The sequence below is a fragment of the Parasteatoda tepidariorum genome, chromosome 7 (genome assembly GCF_043381705.1).
Source record: "Parasteatoda tepidariorum isolate YZ-2023 chromosome 7, CAS_Ptep_4.0, whole genome shotgun sequence".
In the NCBI taxonomy this organism is placed as follows: domain Eukaryota; kingdom Metazoa; phylum Arthropoda; class Arachnida; order Araneae; family Theridiidae; genus Parasteatoda; species Parasteatoda tepidariorum.
In genome coordinates, this window is record NC_092210.1 from 14,302,970 (window position 1) to 14,323,797 (window position 20,828).

General features: G+C 30.9%; 1 protein-coding gene across 6 annotated transcripts in view; it reads right to left on the reverse strand.

The window, feature by feature from the left end:
• Window positions 1-4,634: 4,634 nt before the first annotated feature.
• Window positions 4,635-20,828, reverse strand: part of LOC107450334 (alpha-2-macroglobulin) — a 68,221-nt gene continuing 52,027 nt past the window's right edge. For all 6 annotated transcript variants that reach the window (XM_016066101.4, XM_016066100.4, XM_016066098.4 and 3 more), the window contains exons 26-34: window positions 19,836-20,074; window positions 18,197-18,434; window positions 15,892-16,064; window positions 14,564-14,773; window positions 12,286-12,401; window positions 11,030-11,120; window positions 9,604-9,678; window positions 7,791-7,893; window positions 4,635-4,863 (exon numbers count right to left, since the gene is read on the reverse strand). In XM_016066101.4, coding sequence (XP_015921587.2) covers window positions 4,820-4,863; window positions 7,791-7,893; window positions 9,604-9,678; window positions 11,030-11,120; window positions 12,286-12,401; window positions 14,564-14,773; window positions 15,892-16,064; window positions 18,197-18,434; window positions 19,836-20,074 — 1,289 coding nt within the window. In that variant the 3' untranslated portion in view covers window positions 4,635-4,819. The remainder of the gene's footprint in view (window positions 4,864-7,790; window positions 7,894-9,603; window positions 9,679-11,029; window positions 11,121-12,285; window positions 12,402-14,563; window positions 14,774-15,891; window positions 16,065-18,196; window positions 18,435-19,835; window positions 20,075-20,828) is intronic.

The following is a 20,828-nucleotide window of genomic DNA, read 5'->3' on the forward strand; positions in this document are numbered from 1 at the left end:
CAGTAGAAAAATATCAATTCAACAGCGGCCTTTTAAAGCATTCTCACTTCAATTAATTAATTAATTCCTAATTGAGTTTAAATTAAATATTGTCATGTTTTTAGTGCATGAATCTGAATTGAACAACCTGATAATGCTCACTCTGGTTATTGTTATCTGGTTGCTCACTACGTGCTCTTGCGCGCCGAATCCAATCAATTAAAAATGAAAACTGTTGCCAGCGCGAGAAAAGAAATATCATCGGTTTTATTGATACATACATAGGTACGTATTAGCGTTTTATATAATATAGATAGATTTGGACTTGAGTGAATGAATAAAAAGTATTTTAATAACGATCGAAAAGTTGAAACAAGATATATAAATATATAGAGGGAGAGTGTGAACTTATAGTAGGAATTGAAGAAAACAAAACGCGCGTGTTTTCAGACAACTATAAAAGTATAAATTTGGTGACGTGGACCACACGTGCTATAACGTAATATTCTTTATTGAATTTATCTGACATATCGAATTCGCGATCGCAACGCTTGATTACGCCATCTAGCGGGAGCCTGAAAATATCGGGCATTAGTTCCATCATAACCTTTGGCAATGACGGACGCCATTTTCTTAGCAGCAAATAAAAAGCAAAATATCGCTAAGGAAAGGTAAAAGAACCTGAAAAAACTAACCAGAACATCTCAAACATTGATGCAGAATACGCCAAGCAGTTGAAGAACAATTTTTCAATAATTTTTACCTTTCTATTACCAACAACATAACTTCCAATTTCATGATCACTAACAGATATGTGTATTACGGCAAAATAATTTTTTCTGTCTTCAATTCATTACAAATTAAAGCGAAGTCAACGCTGCTTTCGTCATTCCTATGAATAAATGTGAATTCAGAGCGTACACAGAACTGTGTAATAGTTATAGAATATTCTTCTTCTTTATAGAATATTATATCTTTCTATATCTATATACTAATTCGGAAAACAGCAATAAAGAATCATCCGTACTACTTGAAATCGTTTCATCTGTGCTGATTATTAATAAATTTTTATCGTTCAATAAGTATTTTTTTGTTTTGAAAGAATAATTTCAATTAGAATTCAGCTATTCTGTTTTTAAGTTACATATTCAAAATAAATATTCATAATAAAATTTTCAAACGAAGAACATTTCATTTGGAATTCTGCGGATTTATAAAATAGGTGAGTGTTATGATTTTTATAATAAAAAATTTGCTTGTAAATAATTCTTTTTCTTATTTGATGATCGTTCTCTACAGAATGGCTTTTTACGTCTGATTAAGAACTATAAGAATTAATAAAAGAAACAATATGAAAGTTTTATTTCAATATAAAGAATTTTTAAAATCGTTTTTTATAATAAGAATTCTTAATTTTACGCTTCTTAGTTTATAGTTTTTGGATAAAAATTGGTTTCAAAATACTTTTTTAAAAAATTTAAGTGGTATAACATTATGTGTTTATACTTCTTGGATATTTTAATGTTTGAAGTAATATGATTCAGAAAAATATGGAATAAAAATTCGGTACTTACGTATTAACGCCACCGCAGCTACAGATTTGGCGGTTTTTAAGTGCCGCCAATCTACACTTCAAATTTTTACGACAAATCATAAATAAAACACTTTATTGAAAATCAAAGTAGTCAATCAGATTTCGGTGAAGAATGGGCCGATATAGAGTTTAGCATAGATTCAAAATAAACTCTATTTTCTTTCACCTGACGCTGTCGCCATATGAACTCTAATAAGTGAGATTCTAAATGAAATAACATTTTCAAAACGTATGTTTACTGAAAAAAAGTTTCATGTCATGGGAATTGGTACATTTTTGTTTTTTCGGTAAAATATTTCGCTCCTGAAAAAGTAAAATTGCATCTTGTTTTGTTTTTGGCAAATCCCAAAGACCCATTTTCGTAGCACTGGAAAATGGCGTCCAAAAATAAGTGCTTTTTGTTTGTTTTTTTGTTTCGTAAGCATTCTTTATTTTACGTTTTGCAGTTTCCAAATAATGATTTTTATTGAAACTTAAAATTTTTTGATATCAATTGTTCTCCATCAATATCAATGATATCAATTGTTTCCATTTTAATTTTTGAAGTAATGTGATTCTTAAAACTATGAAATGTAAAGTTTAAATAGGTCTTTCATGTTATATCATTAAATTTAGTAAAACTATTTCTTAGCCATTTGGTTTTAACTCTTATAAGAATATACATATTATTTTCTGTTTATTTACAAATATTTTTCCGGTGTGTTTTGGATGTTCCTTCTCTAAAAGAAAAGAGATACCATTTTGCTTACGTTTGCATAAGAAAGAATATCAAACATTTTTCTTTTTTTAATTTAATAAGCCCAATAAAGTAGGAACGTTAAAACGCTACATTAAAGACATCTCCAGAGTAACTGAATGACTGTTCATGTAGAAATCGCAGGCATTCGTCTCATATAACAACGCCCCCTATAGTTCGTTGCGATCGCGAATATAAAATAATGAAATATTTAAATGTGTGCAATAAACTATTTTTTTAAATAGAGCTATAAGTTAGAAATTATCACTGATCTTATCTTTAGAATATGTAACAAAATGAATCGCTTATAGTAAAATATAAAACAATGACTAACGTTTAACCAATCAGTAAATTCTATTTCGTTTTTCGCTCATCCCAACTTAATTAATAAATTTATATTTGAAAAAACTGTATTAACTTCAAGTTTTATCCACTACAAGTTTTAAATAAATGTATTTGAACTTTGAGTGGATGAATTAAAAGTATTTTATTTAACGATTGAAAATTTGAACAAGATATAGGGAGAGTGTGAACTAATAGTAGGATTTGAAAAACGGAATAAGTACAAACTCTGTTGAGAACTTGGTTTTTTTCACCCGAATTTTTTAAAAAATTGAAATTTTGTCAACAGATGGCGCTACTGACTATAAAAAATATAAAATCAATGCTTAACTGTAACCACCATTTTGGAGCAACAATTCGGAACAGTATGAGTACAAAAACTACCAGGCCCTCATGCAAATATGTTGGTTGAAATGGTTTTATGAGCACCAGAAAATATAGCTTTATAGTTTGCTTCAATTAGCAACACCATCTGTTGCCTAAATTTTCAACTTATATTTAAACTGTGCAAATAAATAATTTGGTTTCGCAAACAGAACACTAGGAACCGTCAATGCCTAACTCCTTCCGCTTTTCCTTAATCAATTTTTCAAATCGTTGGTTATTTTTGGGATACCCTATATCAATTATCAACTCTGTTGATATTAAATTAGTGCAAATCAGAAATAGAAGAATTCTATCTACCTTAAACCAAATCGCTATATCTACTTTGTCATCAGAAACTTCCAGTAGTGATTAAACTAAAAAAAGACAGCTGATTCAGACCAATTAATAAATTATTCTAACTGAATAAACAATGCGCTTTTGTTTAATCAGCCTCTCTAAGCCACACTAGTGTTCTAAAATTACATATATTGCAATATTATCAAACAGAGATTGTGTAATATCAAGATATCGAGAATCACAAAGGAAAGTTTTATCAGGAATTCCTTGAAATATTTTAATGAAATACAGTGATGAGATGCAATTTTATACCTCATTTGGGAGATTTTTTATTTGATCATTAAAAGCGTTATACTTAGTAAAATCATTGCTGTAAGTCAAACTAGCTGGAATAATTGAGGGCTTAGATATTGAGATTTATATGAATATATTTTTTTAACTATACTTGGGCATACAAAGTGAATTTTAAATAGATAAAACTATAAACCTTACAAACTGTCTAGTATTCAAAGGCGCCCCATGCCTGACTGAGAAATCATCTCGTGATTAGCAGACATGACTAATCTTCGAGTTAGAATACTGTCTACTAATCAGGAAAGGAGCCCCATTCCCGACTGAGAAATCATCTCGAGATTAGCAGACATGATTTATCCTCGAGTTAGAGTACTGCCTACTAATCATACGAGGAACCCATACCTGACAGAGAAATCATCTCTTGATTGCTGAAAAAGGACTTATCCTCGAGTTAGATTACTGCCTAGTAATCATGAGAGGTGCCACATACCTGTCTGAGAAATCATTTCCGATTGCTAGAAAGGACTTATCCTCGAGTTAGAATACTGTCTACTAATCATGAGAAGAGCCCCATACCTGACTGAGAAATCCTCTCATGATTGCCAGACAGAACTTATCCATGAGTAAGAATACTGTCTATTAATCATGAGAGGGGCCCCATACCTGACTGAGAAATCATCTCAAGATTGCCAGACAGGACTTATCCTCGAGTTAGAATACTGTCCAGTAATCACGAGAGGAGCTCCATACCTGACTGAGATATCATCTCATGATGGCCAAACGGGACTTATCCTCGATTTAAGATGAATGAATAAAATATGTATTTGAATTTTATATCAATTAAGAAGTTCTAAAAATCAAAGAAGTGAAATTAGGTCAGGCTGTCTTGAGAAGAATCTCAGTCAAACATAACTATAGGAGAGCGAACTGAAATGAGAAGACATCATGTAGCGATTTTAGTTATGTGAGGCTAATTATAGCAGCGTATTTCAAATATAATACGAGATATACACAATACAGTAAGAGTCTTATGTAGAACAATTTTATTTTTCACTTATTGCACTCAATAATATTTTTCAGATATACATGTTTAAAAATTATTACGAAGTATCTTAACATGGAATTTATTAGTTCAGGTATAAGAGGAATTTTATTTTATTTTGTTTTGAACTGCACAAGTCCCTTCCTTATTTTCCTGTATTCTTTAAATGCTAATTGGCTGAGTTGATTTTGTAGCTAGTAGAAGCAGAGTTTTCTGAAAAGAAAATACAAAAATTATGCAAATATTTTGAAGCAAAATTATTCATTTTTGTGATTTGCAATTGAACATGACTATGAAATTTTTTTATAAGGTTAAAGCATTTTTTTATAGATTTTATTTATTTATAATTTTTTGATATCTCCACAGTTCTTCGGAAACAGAAAGAATAGAGATTTTTTTATTAATTAGAAGACAGAAATAGAGTTCAATAGTTTGATAATTTCTTTTCTTTTTTTTTTCATTGCACTGAAGAAATAAATAATAAATAAATAAATAAAATCTCCCCAAAAAGTTAAGAGTTTTACTCTGGCAGCTGCGGTTGGTTGTGCAGAACCATAGAAATCCATAAATCTGTAGGCTCAATGGTTTCTCCCCTTACAAGAACAATATTTTCCGATTACGAATGAATTGCGAAGGAATTCCGTCATCATACTTGTTTTTTTATGGTTATAAAACACGTTTTAACAATAAAAAGTATGAACTAAAAGAAATCTGTTGTCTCAACAGACTTTTTACCGTCATATGGGAACAAGTGTTTCTGTGAAAGTTGCGAGGGGAATATTTACTGGAGGCAGATGTGAATATTTTATGTCTGCAGAATTTGCATCGACTTGTCACAGCTGGGATTCGAACCTGGTTCTTTTCATTCGTAAGCACGTGCTCTCTCTACTGCGATATAGTGCGAATTTCGCTTCTTTATTGAATCAATTCGACAATAAAGTCAAAATGCAGTTTTATTTGCACAAAATTTAAAGTCATGTAGCAAAAATCTTAAGAGCAAGTATAGAAAATAATCGCAAAATGATAGGAGGAAAAGTAAAGTAATATTACATAACGCAAAATTACATAGCTAAAATCAGAATTTCAGCTCATCCTTTTTATTCGTTTGTGATAAGGAAGAAAAACGGAGAAAAACCGCTTTGTAAACAAAGTGTGTGTAGAGGGGGGAAATGATATTTAGGATATCTTTAATAAAAACTTTAAAATATGAAGGTTATGTGGGGTAAATCATAATAACTACATAGGAATTTTTAATTAATATGGGGGAAATTTATAAATACGAAAATTTAGCTTTAACCCTCAATAAAATTGCTCATTAATGTCCAATTTCGACGAGTATGCTCGCAAATTTATCTGCTTACTTTTCCTTTTGAGAAATCAGAATACACTCTTCAATTCAGAAGAACTAATTACCCTTACTATCGATACATAGACAGGAAAACAAAGAAAGTTTTCCGAAGGTAATGGAGCTGTATAACCCATTTGTGAACTTTTGATTATATTTTATTGTTTGTCTAAAATAAGAACTCCCCTAGCCATTCGTCTGCATCCGTGGCGGTGACTATGGTAACGAGGTATAACTATTTAAAGTAGGGGTGTAGGGTCACTGCTTAGGACAGGTTTTGGTTCGGGTCAGCGAGAGAAAGGGAAACTTTTTCTTCGATCTATTGTGTTAGCCCTAGAGTGAAGAGAAGCTACTCTCCCTGAAATGCGCTATTCTTGTTTGCATAGCAACAGACGGCCTCAGACTTTGCGGCGAGGAGAGTTCTTACAGTAGGCAAATTATATATGACCATAGTGTTGCTGGGCAACTGAAAAAGAAACACAAGTGCTTCACTTCTCCTGTTGATACTATCACAGCTAAAATAAAATTTCAGAAAACTAACAACTTTTGCAGTAAGAAGCTTGGCATGTAAAAATGCCAACTGTGCAAAATTCCCAATTTTGAATTTTTGTCACTTATGTAGTGTGGATGATGTAAAATATCCGTAAGGTTTAACCTCCTTTTACATATCTGGTTTAGAGGAATATGGCGTCTTACGAAACGTATAGCAAAATTCTTTCCCCTATTAGATGCTAACGAAATTCAACATTCGTATCCTTTACAAAATTTCAATTAATTTTAACTTAAAAAAAATATGATGCAGATTACTTTCCATGCATTTTACGTATTGTAACCATTGCCTTTAATACAAATTCTGAAGATCCTTTAAAAAATTGAAATCAAACACATAAACACAAAAGGGATCACAAATTAACATTTAACGAGAAAAAAATGTTTCTAAAAAACTAACAAAAAGTATTGTAATAGGCGGAATTAATAATATACAAACCGGTTTGATTACCGAATAAACTTAAAATGTTTCTAACAATCGTCTTTTTAGACCTCTCAATTTATCTAAATCATCTAACCGGTTTTGATACTTTTAATCTGGTCTTTATTAATGATTTTTAAGGCTTTGATTTTTTCCTTAACTTAAATATTCGCCTGGTGGCTGAGTGGTAGCGCTTCGCGCTGGCCTGGGTTCGATTCTCGGACTGGGCAAGGTTGACTCAGCCTTTCATCCATTCAGTGGGTTGATAAAATGAGTACCAAGCATGCTTGGGGTCTAAACACTGGGGGTTCCACGTTCGGATGATCGCCTAACTAGAACATCTACTCCTGCAGCCCAAGCTCAAGAATACTGAGATGGGCGCAATAGGCCTTGGCCCCTTATGGGCTGCTGCACCACTGAGTTTAGTTCTTGAATATTCATTTGCATAATCGAATGAGCATATTATTTTAATTCCATCTTTGACAAGAAATCTTAAAATATATGTTCACCCCATTCACGCTTGCATAGCGTTTGTTAAAAGTTGTGATATTAAAATAAGACTTTAAAAAAATGAAAGAGGTATAGTGAGAATTTTAATCTGATAATTTCTAATGTGGCAATTGATGTAATTATAAAAACATTGCAAATGTTAGTTTAGTCTCTGTTTTCCCGAAATAAGTTTGAAAACTGATGAAGTTTAACTGAAACAGTTAACTGAAATCTCCATTTTTTTAAATAAATAAAAAAGAGAATACAAGAGTTTTGGCAGTCAATAAGTTCAGGGTCGGCACTGCGGGACAACCAATTATATGATTATTCACTTACCGTTCGCATAATAGTCGTATACTTTCGCTGTGCCAGGTTGGGCTTTTCTCACTTTAACAACTTGATTAACTTCGAAAGAGAAGTTTTCCACTGCATTGGATATCTATATTAAAACATTTAATGGTAGTTAACTGACTTAATAATATAGAAATTAAAGTAAAGAAGATTTCTTATAAGAAAGATATTCGATGTGTCACTCGCAAATCAAGCTGAATTTTTAATGGTTTGTTTTATTTATTTTGAAACAACAAATGAAAAAAAATATTTTGTTAGTTTGGCATTATGTGCGCATTATAAAATAATGACACCTATAATTGGATTAAGAAAATTGCAAAAAATTTCAGACCTTTCGCCAAAATGTAGGAAAAGTCACTTTTAAGATAATAATTTAGTAATTTCAAACGATTTATTGTTTAAGTGCTAAGCAAGCTCATAAATTGTTATTATATAAAAAAAATGCTTGTAAATTTTAGAATTAAGTAGGAACTTCAGAATTCACTGCTCAGAACAATAGAATTTTAATTTCTGATTTAAATCTTTTAAATTTGGACATTTTAAGCGCAAACTGAAATTTCAGATTAAGTTTAAAAGTATTTAAGTAACTTTTCATAGCTAGCATGTCATGGTTTACGGAATGAATCAAACCTGGCTACATATTCAGAGTAAAAATGGTGGTTTCTGATAATTTATAGTTAAATGATTTACTAGTAATAGAAAAAAAATCATTTTATATTTCACAATACAAAAGTCTTATCTTTCAAAAAATATTCAGCCTGATTGGTGCACTTCGGCTACCTTCGCTGCCAGTTTTTCGTGTTTTACTAAATATTTTTATCAATAAAGATATTTTATTTAAAGCTCTTTCATCGTCTAACATTATTTTTATTAGCACTATGAAGATATATCGAAGCTTACAAATGCTTTAACTTCACAGTGATATATATATACACCGAAGAGCCATTACATTATGACCACCCACCATCTATAACATTGGGATCGCCCAGGTTTTCATGGTTTCTCGCCCAGGAACAATGTTTTCATGGGGCACATTGGGACCCATTATCCTTATAGAACAATCCCTGACGTCTGTAAGCTACTTGAACATAGTTGCAGACCAAGTTCACCCATTCATGGCAACAGTTTTTCCTGTGGGGGATAGTGTTTACCAACAGGATAAATGCACCATGTCATAAGGGTCGAATCGTCGAGGAACATTCCAGTGACTTTCAAGTCATGTCTTGGCCCCCAAATTTCCCTGACCTTAATCCAATCGAGCATTTGTGGTCCTACTTGGAAAACCAAATTCGTGCTGCCACGCTACCCCATCGCAATGTGAGGGAATAGCAGGACCAGTTGATGAGCGCTTGGTACCAGATACCTCAGACTACCTATCACCACCTTGTGGAATCAATGACACGGCGGGTGCTAGCAGTTTTGAGGGCTAAAGTTGGTCTTACATGTTATTGGCAGGGTGGTCATAATGTAACGACTCTCCGGTATATATATATATATATATATATATATTTGTAGTTTAAAGAGAGTTAAATAATTTAATAATTTGTGGTTTCCAAATATGTAAATTTCTGTATATTTACTTTCAAATACTTTTAAGCATTTAATAATTTTAATCCGTAATTACTTTCCCATTTAAAAAATTTAATTCCTAAGTTTCATTAACTTCAAATTATTTTTCAGCGTTTAATGCTATTATTCTAAGCGTTATTTCGTTTGTCATGAAAATATTTAAAGATTTTTGTTAAGGAACGAACTTTTTATTGCACTAATGCAAACAAAACAAATTTAACTTTCTTACTTCAGAAAAGTAGACAATCACTGTGTTGTCTTCGACATCTATCCTTAATATTTTGTTGTTCTTGTCATTTTTGAGCTGAAATGATATTGGGAGTTATCAATAAGTGTCTTTAAAATAAATATTTGAAAGCCTATTTTAAATTAAAACATATTTATATTTTAAGAGAAAGAGCAAACAGAGAGCAGAAAATGGTGTACACAAGTTTATTTATTCAATGTATTGACATACATAAGTAATTTAATAAATAATTTAAATCATTCTTCATGAACTTAGATGTGATCCAATAAATATTCAAAATAGTGTTTAGCAAGATATTAATCGTATCAAGACTTGAAGCTAAGTAAAAAACCATTGTTCTTTAAACTTAGATGAGATCCGATAAATAAATATAATAATACTATATGCGATGATATTTGTAACAAGATTTCGAACATAATGAAAAACTATTCTTCTTTGATTTTAAATGAGATCCATTGCTTACTCAAAATAGTACTCGATAAAATGCTAATCGTATCGAGACTTCAAACCAAATGAAAAATCATTCTTCTTTAAACTTAGATGAGATCCAATAAATACATATAATAGTATTCCACAAGATGCTATTCTTAACAAGACTTGAAATATGATGAAAGACATTTTCCTTTGAATTTAGATGAGATCAAATACATACTCACAATACTTTATAAGATTCTAATCGTATCCAGACTTCAAACCAAATGAATTCTTGTTATGATGAGTGATGGATTTGGTAGAGAAATGAGATGATGATTTTGATGATAAAAATGACGATTGGAATGATCAATTGAAAAAAAAGTTTGTTGAGTAAATGAAAAATAAAAGCTATTTTTTGAAAAAAGGGGAAAATAATGAATATAGATTTTGAAACCGGAAAATAAAGGATTCCAACGATGAAATTTTTTCTAATAAAATAATGAAATGGAAAAATAAAAGTTTTGAATGATGTACTGGGAAGACAAAAGGTTGGGACAGTGATATTGAAAACAAAACATTTAGATAAAGTGGGAAAGTTCTTTTGAAAAGAAAACTTTAAATTAATATGCGACTTTAGAAATGTTGAAATCATTATCTGTTAATGACATGATGTAAAGTAAATAATGAAACATTTTCATTCTCTATACTTTAAGATACGTTATAATTTAGACATACATTATTATACTTAATTTTAACAGATTTCTTTAATAATTTAATTGCGATTGCAAAAAAAATATATATATACATTACTTGTTTCTGATAGTCCATGTAAGTCAAGATTGTATTGTATATTTGGCTTTATATTCAAATTTCCAGTTTATCATTGAATTTTAATAAAATACTGGCGTTAACTAAGACTAATAGCATACACTATAAAAGCATAAAATTATACGCATTGAGAAAAATAAAATAAATATTTCACCAATTATCTTACATCTTCAAGGCTTTGTCTGACAGGCGAAAATCCAGTGATCATTCCTATTTGCACTATACTCATTCCAGCCACTTGTCCAGGAGGTAAATAACTGTAAGAAATTATTCAGTTTTTCTAGTTTTATTTATTCAATAACATTTTATTTTAATAAAATGCAAATCAAATTTTTTTGGGTGCAAGAAGAAAACAAACTTTATGTACGTGATAAAAGAAAACGAAATGTTTAATATCTGGGAATTAATTTCATTTTTCATTATACGATCCATTACGCACTAAAACTTTAGTCATATGTAGAAATGACCAAAAAAAAATGTGTTTAAAATTATGTGGAATTTCACGGGACAAAAAGTATTATTTCAATTATCAGTACTTAAAAATTCGTTAATGTAAATTAAATCTTTTCTTCTTGAAATTACGAAAATAACATCCCAAGCCAACTTGAAAATAAAAATGGCTTTAAATAGTTTGCAAACTTTTCATTCATTTACGTAACGGTTCACAAAAAAATTTTGCATTTTAAAATTATGCTTCTTAGTACCACCCCTTTAGTAAAAAATACGAAACTGTGAAGTAAATTTAGCCGAATAAATGATTTTTATGCCATGTTCTAAGATATAATGATAAAATTTCCAAATTTTATCACGTATAAAAAAACCATATATTATTGCTGATTTTACCAGAATCATAATCAAAACTCTTCGGTAAAAAATACCGAACTTTTTGGTGTCCACGTATAGCCGAAAACATGGTAATACTTAACTTATTCTGGCAGTTTAAATCATTCTTTTTTCGCAGTGTATTAGTGTGGTTATGTATTAATAAAAAATTGTCTTAATATTTCCAATCAAACGTTTCCTGCCTAAATAAAAAGAACTAAATTCAACAATAAAAAATAGGATAACTATTCTTAATTTTTATAACAGATTTTTTTTTCTCATTTCAACGCAGGTCATAATTAAGCTTATTTTTATTCATTTTTATGCACCGAAAACAAATTCTAAACTGGATTGAATACATGATGATAGGTGCATGCATAATCTAAAAAACATTGATCAAATGATAAAAAAAAAATTTATTTTCAAAATAATTAGTTGTCTTTCTTTGGTAATACCTGCCTAATGACTATTGAACACAAATTGTTCGATAAACGGAGTTCGATCATTTAGAGTTTCATAGCCGAAAAGAATTCGGAGCTGCCGTTTTATAATAGATTACAAATATCGAATGGATAAAAATTTATACTTAGCGCAAGTTACCTGACTAGTGTGACAATTTTAGCTGTATTGCAGTTAGGATCAGAACAATCCCCACGAACACTGATTGAAAACTTCTTCTTTTCCGGTGCAGTTTTGGTATTAAACAGAATGGCTGTCTGTAAATGAACAACAATGAAAATAACACATAATATGACAAGCTGTTTTTAGAAAGAAAAAACTGAAATTCTACGTTTAACAACATATTATGATCAATATGGGTCTCAATGAAAATAATTATTTTATAAACTCATGAAAATAATTATTCTCATAAAATGCTCGCGAATTCTTCTGTAAATTATAAAACAGTTTTTATTTTAATATCTTAAAAAATGTTTGTAACTTGTTTTTCCCATTGACACGGAAATGGCTCCGAATGTTAACATAAAATCATGATAATGAAATAAAACACTTTTAATATAATTTGAGGGGAGAAGTTCGAGTATTTAATTAAGTGTGTATATTCACAGAAACACACATTGCATGGCCTTCTGCCAAATAACAAAACAAAACCTCCCTATATCAGGAAGCTGGCATTTATGAGGTAAACAGAGGCTGAGTGGTCAAGTGGTTTATGAGGTTCCATAGCCGTGAGGTTTCCTAATGATATGTATATCACCACAAGAAACCTCAGGGCTGTGGGTCGAAGATAAAAATACGAAGAAGAAATGAAAAAAATATATATATATATAATTTTTTAAAGAAAAAAAAATAAGGTAAGCAAAGATTGAGAGGTCAGATGATATTAAAATATTTTTAAAGATATTTAAAATAGAAATTTTTTTTTAAAAAAGTCTGAAAGCAAAATAAGAAAAAGATATAATCACGCCATCAGCTCACTCAATTATATCCACAAAAACAGTATTGTATTAACATAATTTGCTTTGGATATATTATTACAAGATTAAAAAGTCGTGTGAGCTGAAGACGAGATTACATATTTTTCTTATTTTGTTATGCGATTTTTAATTTTCTTTTTAAATTTTAAACATTAATCATTTATTAATAATTTTACTTCTTCTCTATGAAATTTTTTATTTTTTTTCCATGTCCTCGTTAATCTTTCTTTTCTTTTCGTCTTTATGATATAAGACTGTTTGATATAAGAATTTGTGTTGTAGATTACAGTACAATTTCTGTTTATTTTTTTTTTCGTGAAGGGAGGATTTTGATTATATTTTGACAGTCCTTTTTTCAATTGTTTATTTCTGGTCATTTTACCATTTATTGTTTATGCAGTTTTCCAATAATAATTTTGGAAAACATTTATTTTATCATTCAATCTGAGTATTTTCTGGATTGTGAGAAAAATTTACAAAATCCTTTACAATAATATCTGCGGAATGAAAAAAATAAAAATTTAATTTAATTTTTTTTCCTAATTCGTTAACCATTGTTTATTCTTATTCGTTTTCATTCTGTACTAATTACATTATTGATTATTGTAAAAACGTGATGTAAAGGAATCTATATAAACTCAAATTTAATGGAATTCTAAAAATGAACAAGAAATTATTGGCTTCAAAATTTGGACAGAGAATATAATAATTATTAAGAAGCCGGTCGGGATAGCCTGATTGGCAGGCCCTGGATTCACGTTCATGAGAATGGGAATTCGAATCCAGCAGGCCAGTGTAGTAAAAGATGACTGTTGCACTTTAAATCTGTCAGGTCACAAAGTCCTCCATGTTCCCATAACAAATCATTTCTCTTTGGGTACTGAATAGGAGATTGATCGTTCTTTGGTTCAGGTCAAAGTTACGATCTGTGGATGAATGAATAGATATGTGAATGGGTCCACCCTATAAAATGTGTGTGACGTATGGGTGTTGCAGAAATCAAATTCGTTACCATAGATGGCGCCACGGGAAAACAAATACATTCGCACCCCCCTTGCCATTATGGCCGATGACAACAACAACATTAAGCGAATAAGAACATGCAAGCAAGAGCTTAAACATTGATATTATTAAGTGGTCCAAGAAAGAAAAACGCTGAGAGTATTAAAAATCGATTTTTTTTTAACGCTTTTTAAGGCAATTTTAGCAAATTGGAGAACATTAAAAGAATAACTAGGAAATGCTTGAGTGACAACAACCTTAATTGTAGCCGTTCGCTGAAAATACTAGAAGTCTGATTATTATAATATTTTTAAAGCGGTAAACACCAGAAATTGGATTTTTTTAAAGCTTTTTTTTAACAATTTCGTCTTTTGGATTTAGCTTTCTTACCCTTTTTACGTTACACTTTTAGACCGATATTATAGTTTGTTTTTCTTTACCTGAATGAGTCCACATCCTGTACCTTTCGCCTTTATCTTTATGCTCTTTGATATATCCGTGACTTTGAAGCGCTGAACTAAGAGTTTGTTTTGATCGTTGAGAGTTACGGATTTTGTGAGACCACCAGTGGTTTTAACCATAAGGTTAAGTGGATCTTCGTAGACAACGCTTGCATATTTGGCCAAAGCACTTAAACCAACACATGTGTCCTAGAAATGCATAAGGCAAATAAAGCAAATGATAAAAAATAAAATAGTACAATGATAAAGATTAAAATAGTAGTAAAAGCTCATTGCTCTATTTTCTACTTTCGTAGTTATTATGAAAACTTAATGGAACAGTATGTCAAGTGCAGTTTTTAATCGGATTTGCGAACTTCCGGAGGTGATATGGTCAGATTAAATCTATAACTTTAATTTTACTACATTAATTTACTACATTGGTTAAATTAATAACTAATCAAATGAAAATCATTGTTCTACTTTCTGAGTTAATGCAAAAACTAAATGGAAGAGTATGTCAAGTACAGTTTTTACTCAAATTCAAGAACTTATTTACGTGTTATGGTCAGAATAAACCTACAACTTTAATTTTACTACCTAAATCTACTACTTTATTTAAAATAAAAACTTATCAGAAGAATATGTTAAGTCCAATTTTGAAAACACTTTCGGGTATTAGAATCTGTTAGGTTAGATATTAATTTAGACATAATACTTAACCTCTTGGAAGATACTCGAAGCTTATAGTTTCGGAAAGTGAGTAAGATCATATGAGTTCTTTAATTATGAACTCGAAAGCTATGCACACTGAAAATCCAAAATAACAAATTATCCGAGGTGTTGAGTTTATTTTCTATTCGATTTACAACATTTACTACGTGCTACAAAGTTTCAGTATTCAAACTATAATATCACTAGCTAATTGATTCATTTTTCATTCATATTTGTATTATAAAGCAGTTTAGAGAGGTAACTTGGTTGTAGCTATTAGCCACCTACCTGCAGAAACTGCACCTGCACTGACTGCAGGTCAAAGTCCCCCTGATTAAGCTGACAAGTATCTTAGGGCATTCTTTCTCTTATGTTTCGGTGTGCTTCCAGGAATGTTTTACTTCACTGAAGTAATTTTATCGAGCATTTCATCTCCGTTTTCCTTTCGTTTCCTTCTAAAGCTTTATTCTAGATGCAACTAGTGATATCTAACTTTGAATTTGCTTCAAATTTCGATTACTTATCGTTAAAAATATAAACACACATTAGATAAATATATTTTGGATGTCCTTTCACGCAGATAATATGTATAATCGAACTCATATTATCCTTACCTGAGTATTAGTGAAACCACCATTGGGGTTCAGATTTGAAGTCAAGTATCGGACGTAGGGAAGAGCATCTGAAGCACTTCCGCCAACAGCAAGCGTTGTTAACACGGCATACGCATCTGTTTCAATTTCAATAGCTTTTGTTCCATTCACAATTATGAAAGATTCCATTCCCTCTATTGAAAGACATGAGACAATAAGAAAACTGTTTTTCAAACTTTTTTAAGATTCAAAATAATTAAATGATCCGATTCCTAAGTTAAAATATTCTCAACAATAAGAAAAATCTATGTTTTTTTTTCTGAATTATTTTCAGTAATAAAGAGAATTTATTTTCGCTTCGCAAAATTTTTAACAAAAAAGCAAATCTAAATTTACTTGTAAGAGTTAAATAATATTATTTTGGTGCGTATAAGGATAAGGTTATTTATGTATAATTTATTAAAAATGGATAAATGGATGCGTTGCATAATTGGATGTATCTCTGGATATAGTCATGATAAATATTAGTTAAGTGATTGATTTTTGTAGCAATTAAAATAAGGTCGAAATATGTAAATGTTAAATAATTAAGGGGATGTGGCCGTTAAGGAAAGTGGTTGTACAATACAATTGTGGGATAACAATAACCCAATAGGTTTAAAGGGTCACAAAATGTGAGGTTTGAGCAAATTGGATAAATTTGTATCACCGAATTTAGAATAAGAGTGAAACTAAAAAATAATTAAAGATAAATAAGATAAAGTCATGCTATATCCAAACATAAATATATCATTCAACGCAATTTTTGTGATGTTTCCAAGGAAAGAAAGTAAATGCCCATGACAATAAAAAAGGTACTCACCACATACAGAAGAAAAAAAGGTGATAACTAATAGCTATAAAGGTAAAGCTAAAAAAACAATCACGCAAAACATTCTGTCAACTAAACATTTATTTTTGTAAAACTACTTATTTTGATTATTTCGTAACAAACAAACAATATGATGGCGACACATTTTGTGCCACAGAAAAAATATATCTTTTTAAAAGGATTTATTTAAAGAAACCAAAGGTGTCATGCAAAAAGTTAAATATAAAGGAACGAGTAATTTAACCGTTTAAATAAATATGAGAAGTAAACTTAAATTTGAGAGGGCTTTTAATGTTAAAGAAAATTAAAGGTATAAAATTTTGATTTTAAATTTTACAGAAATTAATCACAGCTATGGATTTAATTTTAAAAAAAGGTTAAGAAAAAATGCAAAAAGAAATCCCGCGATACGGACCGAAGTCCGCATCTCGGAGAATTTAAAAAAAGGTAACCTGCCCGAAGGCTCGAGAAAAAAAAAAGTGTATTTAAAAAAGAGACTTAAAAATTCCATAACTGGTATAGGACCAGAAAAATTACGACCAATTAAATTTAAAGAGGCGGAGAGTTTGAAATTTTAAGGAAAGAGATTGGTTAGTTAGCCCCCTAAAATTAAAAGAAGAAAAAGAAAGGCGTGAATAGAGGGGTTGGTTGACTTTCCCCACAGGAAGTGCGATGACCGCAATGACCATGAGAAAGGTCAACAAGAAAGTAATGAAAGATTGCTAAATTGAAAAAAAAAAAGAATAGCGTTTAAAGAAAAATTAAAGGCTTAAGTAAAATTAGAAATAAAATTGTCACATTACATTAAGTGTATAAGTGACATTACTTTTAAACGTTTTTTATTATTGTAAATCTAATTCATTAGTTTAACCATATTTAACTATGAAGGTAGTTCAATCTATCTTAAATTATTCTATGCACGTAAATGAATCTAATTCTATTCCTGTGTTGCAAAATTTTCAAAAATATACGAATATATGTACTTTTTTTGAAGGATTTTATAAGGTATTGTTTTCTAAAAGAATTTTTAATATTATCAGAATCTAATCTATTAGTTGAAAGAGTTTTTGAACAAAAAAAATTTATCCTTTAAATTATTTTAAGTAAGTCGATGAATCTAATTTCTCAGTTGTAAGATTTATAACAATAGAGGTAATATATTTTCCCTTTTTGACAACTTTTAATAGTTAACAGAATCAATTTATCAGTAAAAAGATATTCTCCTATATTTAAAAATCGAATTTTTAGTTAAATGATTCTAAATAAAGTAAATTTCTGTTCTATATTTGAAAGAATTTAAACTGCAAAGTTAACCTAGTTTCTCGTCTGAACACTTTTATGTAAATGTGAAAATACAATTTATCATCCAAAATATTTCCATCAATTCAAAAATACATTTTTATACACAATTTAAATTAATTTTTTTCTGTGCAATTTCTAATAAATTCTGCATACCTGTCCTGTTGATCTTTTGCCTTGCTTTTTCTATGAGATCTTCTGCATCTTGCTTGTAACCAGCTAATGAATAAGCGTAAGCATATAAGAACTGACTATATGGATTTGTAGGAGGAACATCATTGAGGCAGCTAAAAGCATCGTTCACTACTGTTTTATTGTTGTAATTTGTTATCAATAATGAGGCCAGACAGTAAGCTGTGATGCTACCAGAAGCATTTTCATCTGGAATACCACCCTAAAATAAAATGAGTTTATAATGGGATACCTGCAAGTGACGTAGTCTGAGTAACTCGATCCTGATTGGTTACTGAGTCGTGGCATTTGCTTACGTTATTAACTGCTCTTTCCCTTTTATTTCGATTACGAAAAGCCAGTCAAGTATCAATTCTCTTAAGTGACACATTCTAAATTCCTTCACAAAGATTCTTTCTCAAAGATTTCAATTCTTTTACTATATATTTACACTGAGGCTTAACACAAAGACAGGCACGAAGTCATGTGGAACATAAACAAATTAATTATGCATCGAAGTTCCCAGGTACACAAAACAAATATATATCACTGTTACAATAAAATACATAAACAAATAACAAATCTAGGTTAAGTAAAAGAAGTAGACAAGAAGGAATTATATTTAAACTAATTTGATATGCTATACAGCTCTGTATTTAATCAACTTAAAGTATTATTAAACATTCTAATTTATATGAGGAAACTAAGCTCAACTTTATTACGCCATTTTGCTGATAAAGATTAGCTAGCGCTGACGTCATAAGTCACATGTGTGAGTAAAGGAGTGTCTTCATAATGTGCAAGTTCCCAATTATTTAGAATAGTGTGAAGAAGAAAAAATGCAACATTTTAAACTTTTACTATAATCTAGAAAAGACTGTTAACATTCACATGACGATACACTTTGATGTTGTTGTTGTTGTTGTTAATTTACGTCGCACTAGAGCTGCACAATGGGCTATTGGCGACGGTCTGGGAAACATCCCGGAGGATGATCCGAAGACATGTCATCACAATTTTGATCCTCTGCGGAGGGGATGGCACCTCCGCTTCGGTAGCCCGACGACCTGCGCGCGAAGTCGAGCACTTTACGGTAGCACAGTTTAACGAGGACCAATACCGCATACCCTCGGTCCCCACGCAGACTGATCCAAGTGGTCACCCACCCGCACACTGACCGCAGCCAGTGATGCTTGACTTCGGTGATCTGCTGGGAACCGTGTCTTAACGATCAGTCCACTGCGGGACCGATACACTTTGAAGATGTTCACTTCAGTAATCAGTTACTACTGAGCTCCGCTTAAAAGATTAGAAGACACAAGAAACTTGCACAATTTTTTTTGTTGTTTTGGATCAATTGTATTTTTAAGCATCTTTCAACAATGAATTTTAACTGGGGTACCCAGGCAAATGTTCAAATTCCGAAAGTTTAACTTTGTTTTTATACTTAAGAATCGATTATAAAAACTATGATCAAAGACAAATAGCTTTTATTTTAAATTTTCTTCGAAATTGCATGGATGTTCTTAATATTTAAAATCATATATAATACGTTTGATCAGTTACTTTAAAGCGATAATAAAATAAAAGAGTAATCCTTTTTACTGTAACAAAAGCAGTTTACTTGTAAATCAATATCAATTATCCTTCCAATGTTCGGGAAACAGCCAGTTGTGTCTTGTTTAGATACAATCCATTTCTGCATGTCAGTAATTAGGTTATCATCGATATAGATATATCTTTTCGCTTCGTAGAACGAACGGAGAACAAAGGCTGTTAAGAACATGCTCCCTTCATCATCTGTTGTTCCAAATGCACTGAATGAACCATCGGGATGACGATATGCAAGTTCTCTTTGGTAGCCTAGTTGAGAAATAAGATTAAATTCAGTTCAATTCATTTAAAATATTTCTTACAGTAAAGAAATATTTTTTTATAACCGTCGTTAAACAGCCGACCCAATTTTTGGGTTTATGACTACTAACGTTCAACTATGTAACCTTGTAATTTTGAACCTAATCCAAAAGACAAGAGAACTCCTGGATCAAGTATTGGAAAAAATTTGCCATTGTGGAGGACTTTTTGATGGAACTAACCCGCATTTGCGTTACATGGAGGGGAAGATCGCGAGAACTTCCCACAGTTAGCCTGACGGCAAAGGATTCAAACCCATGATCCATCTACCACTGAGGATATTTCACGTCAGCACTGTGGTCGGTGCAAGCCGGATGAGGAATTTATATCAACGAGCTATTGCTGGGATTCGAACCCGTTTCACCTGATTGGAAGGCGAACGCTCTATTCCCTGAGCCATCGCGGCTCAATAAAGAAATATTGAAAAATAAAATTTCATGCCAACGTAGGTTTTGAAAAGTAATTTTCGAATATACTCCACAACTTTAGTAAGCAAAAATATAGTGAACCCTCGTAGAAAAAATTATCGCAAGTGCATAAGCCGTCTTGGCTAACTGAAAGTTTTTGTAACAGTATTTTTCTGATACTTTATTATTTTACAATCTGAAAGGAATTTTACCCGATAAAAGGAGTTCGAAAGCTTGAGTAAGCGTTTCTCATACCTAATCTCCAGTCTCATCAACATTAAATATGCAATTGATTA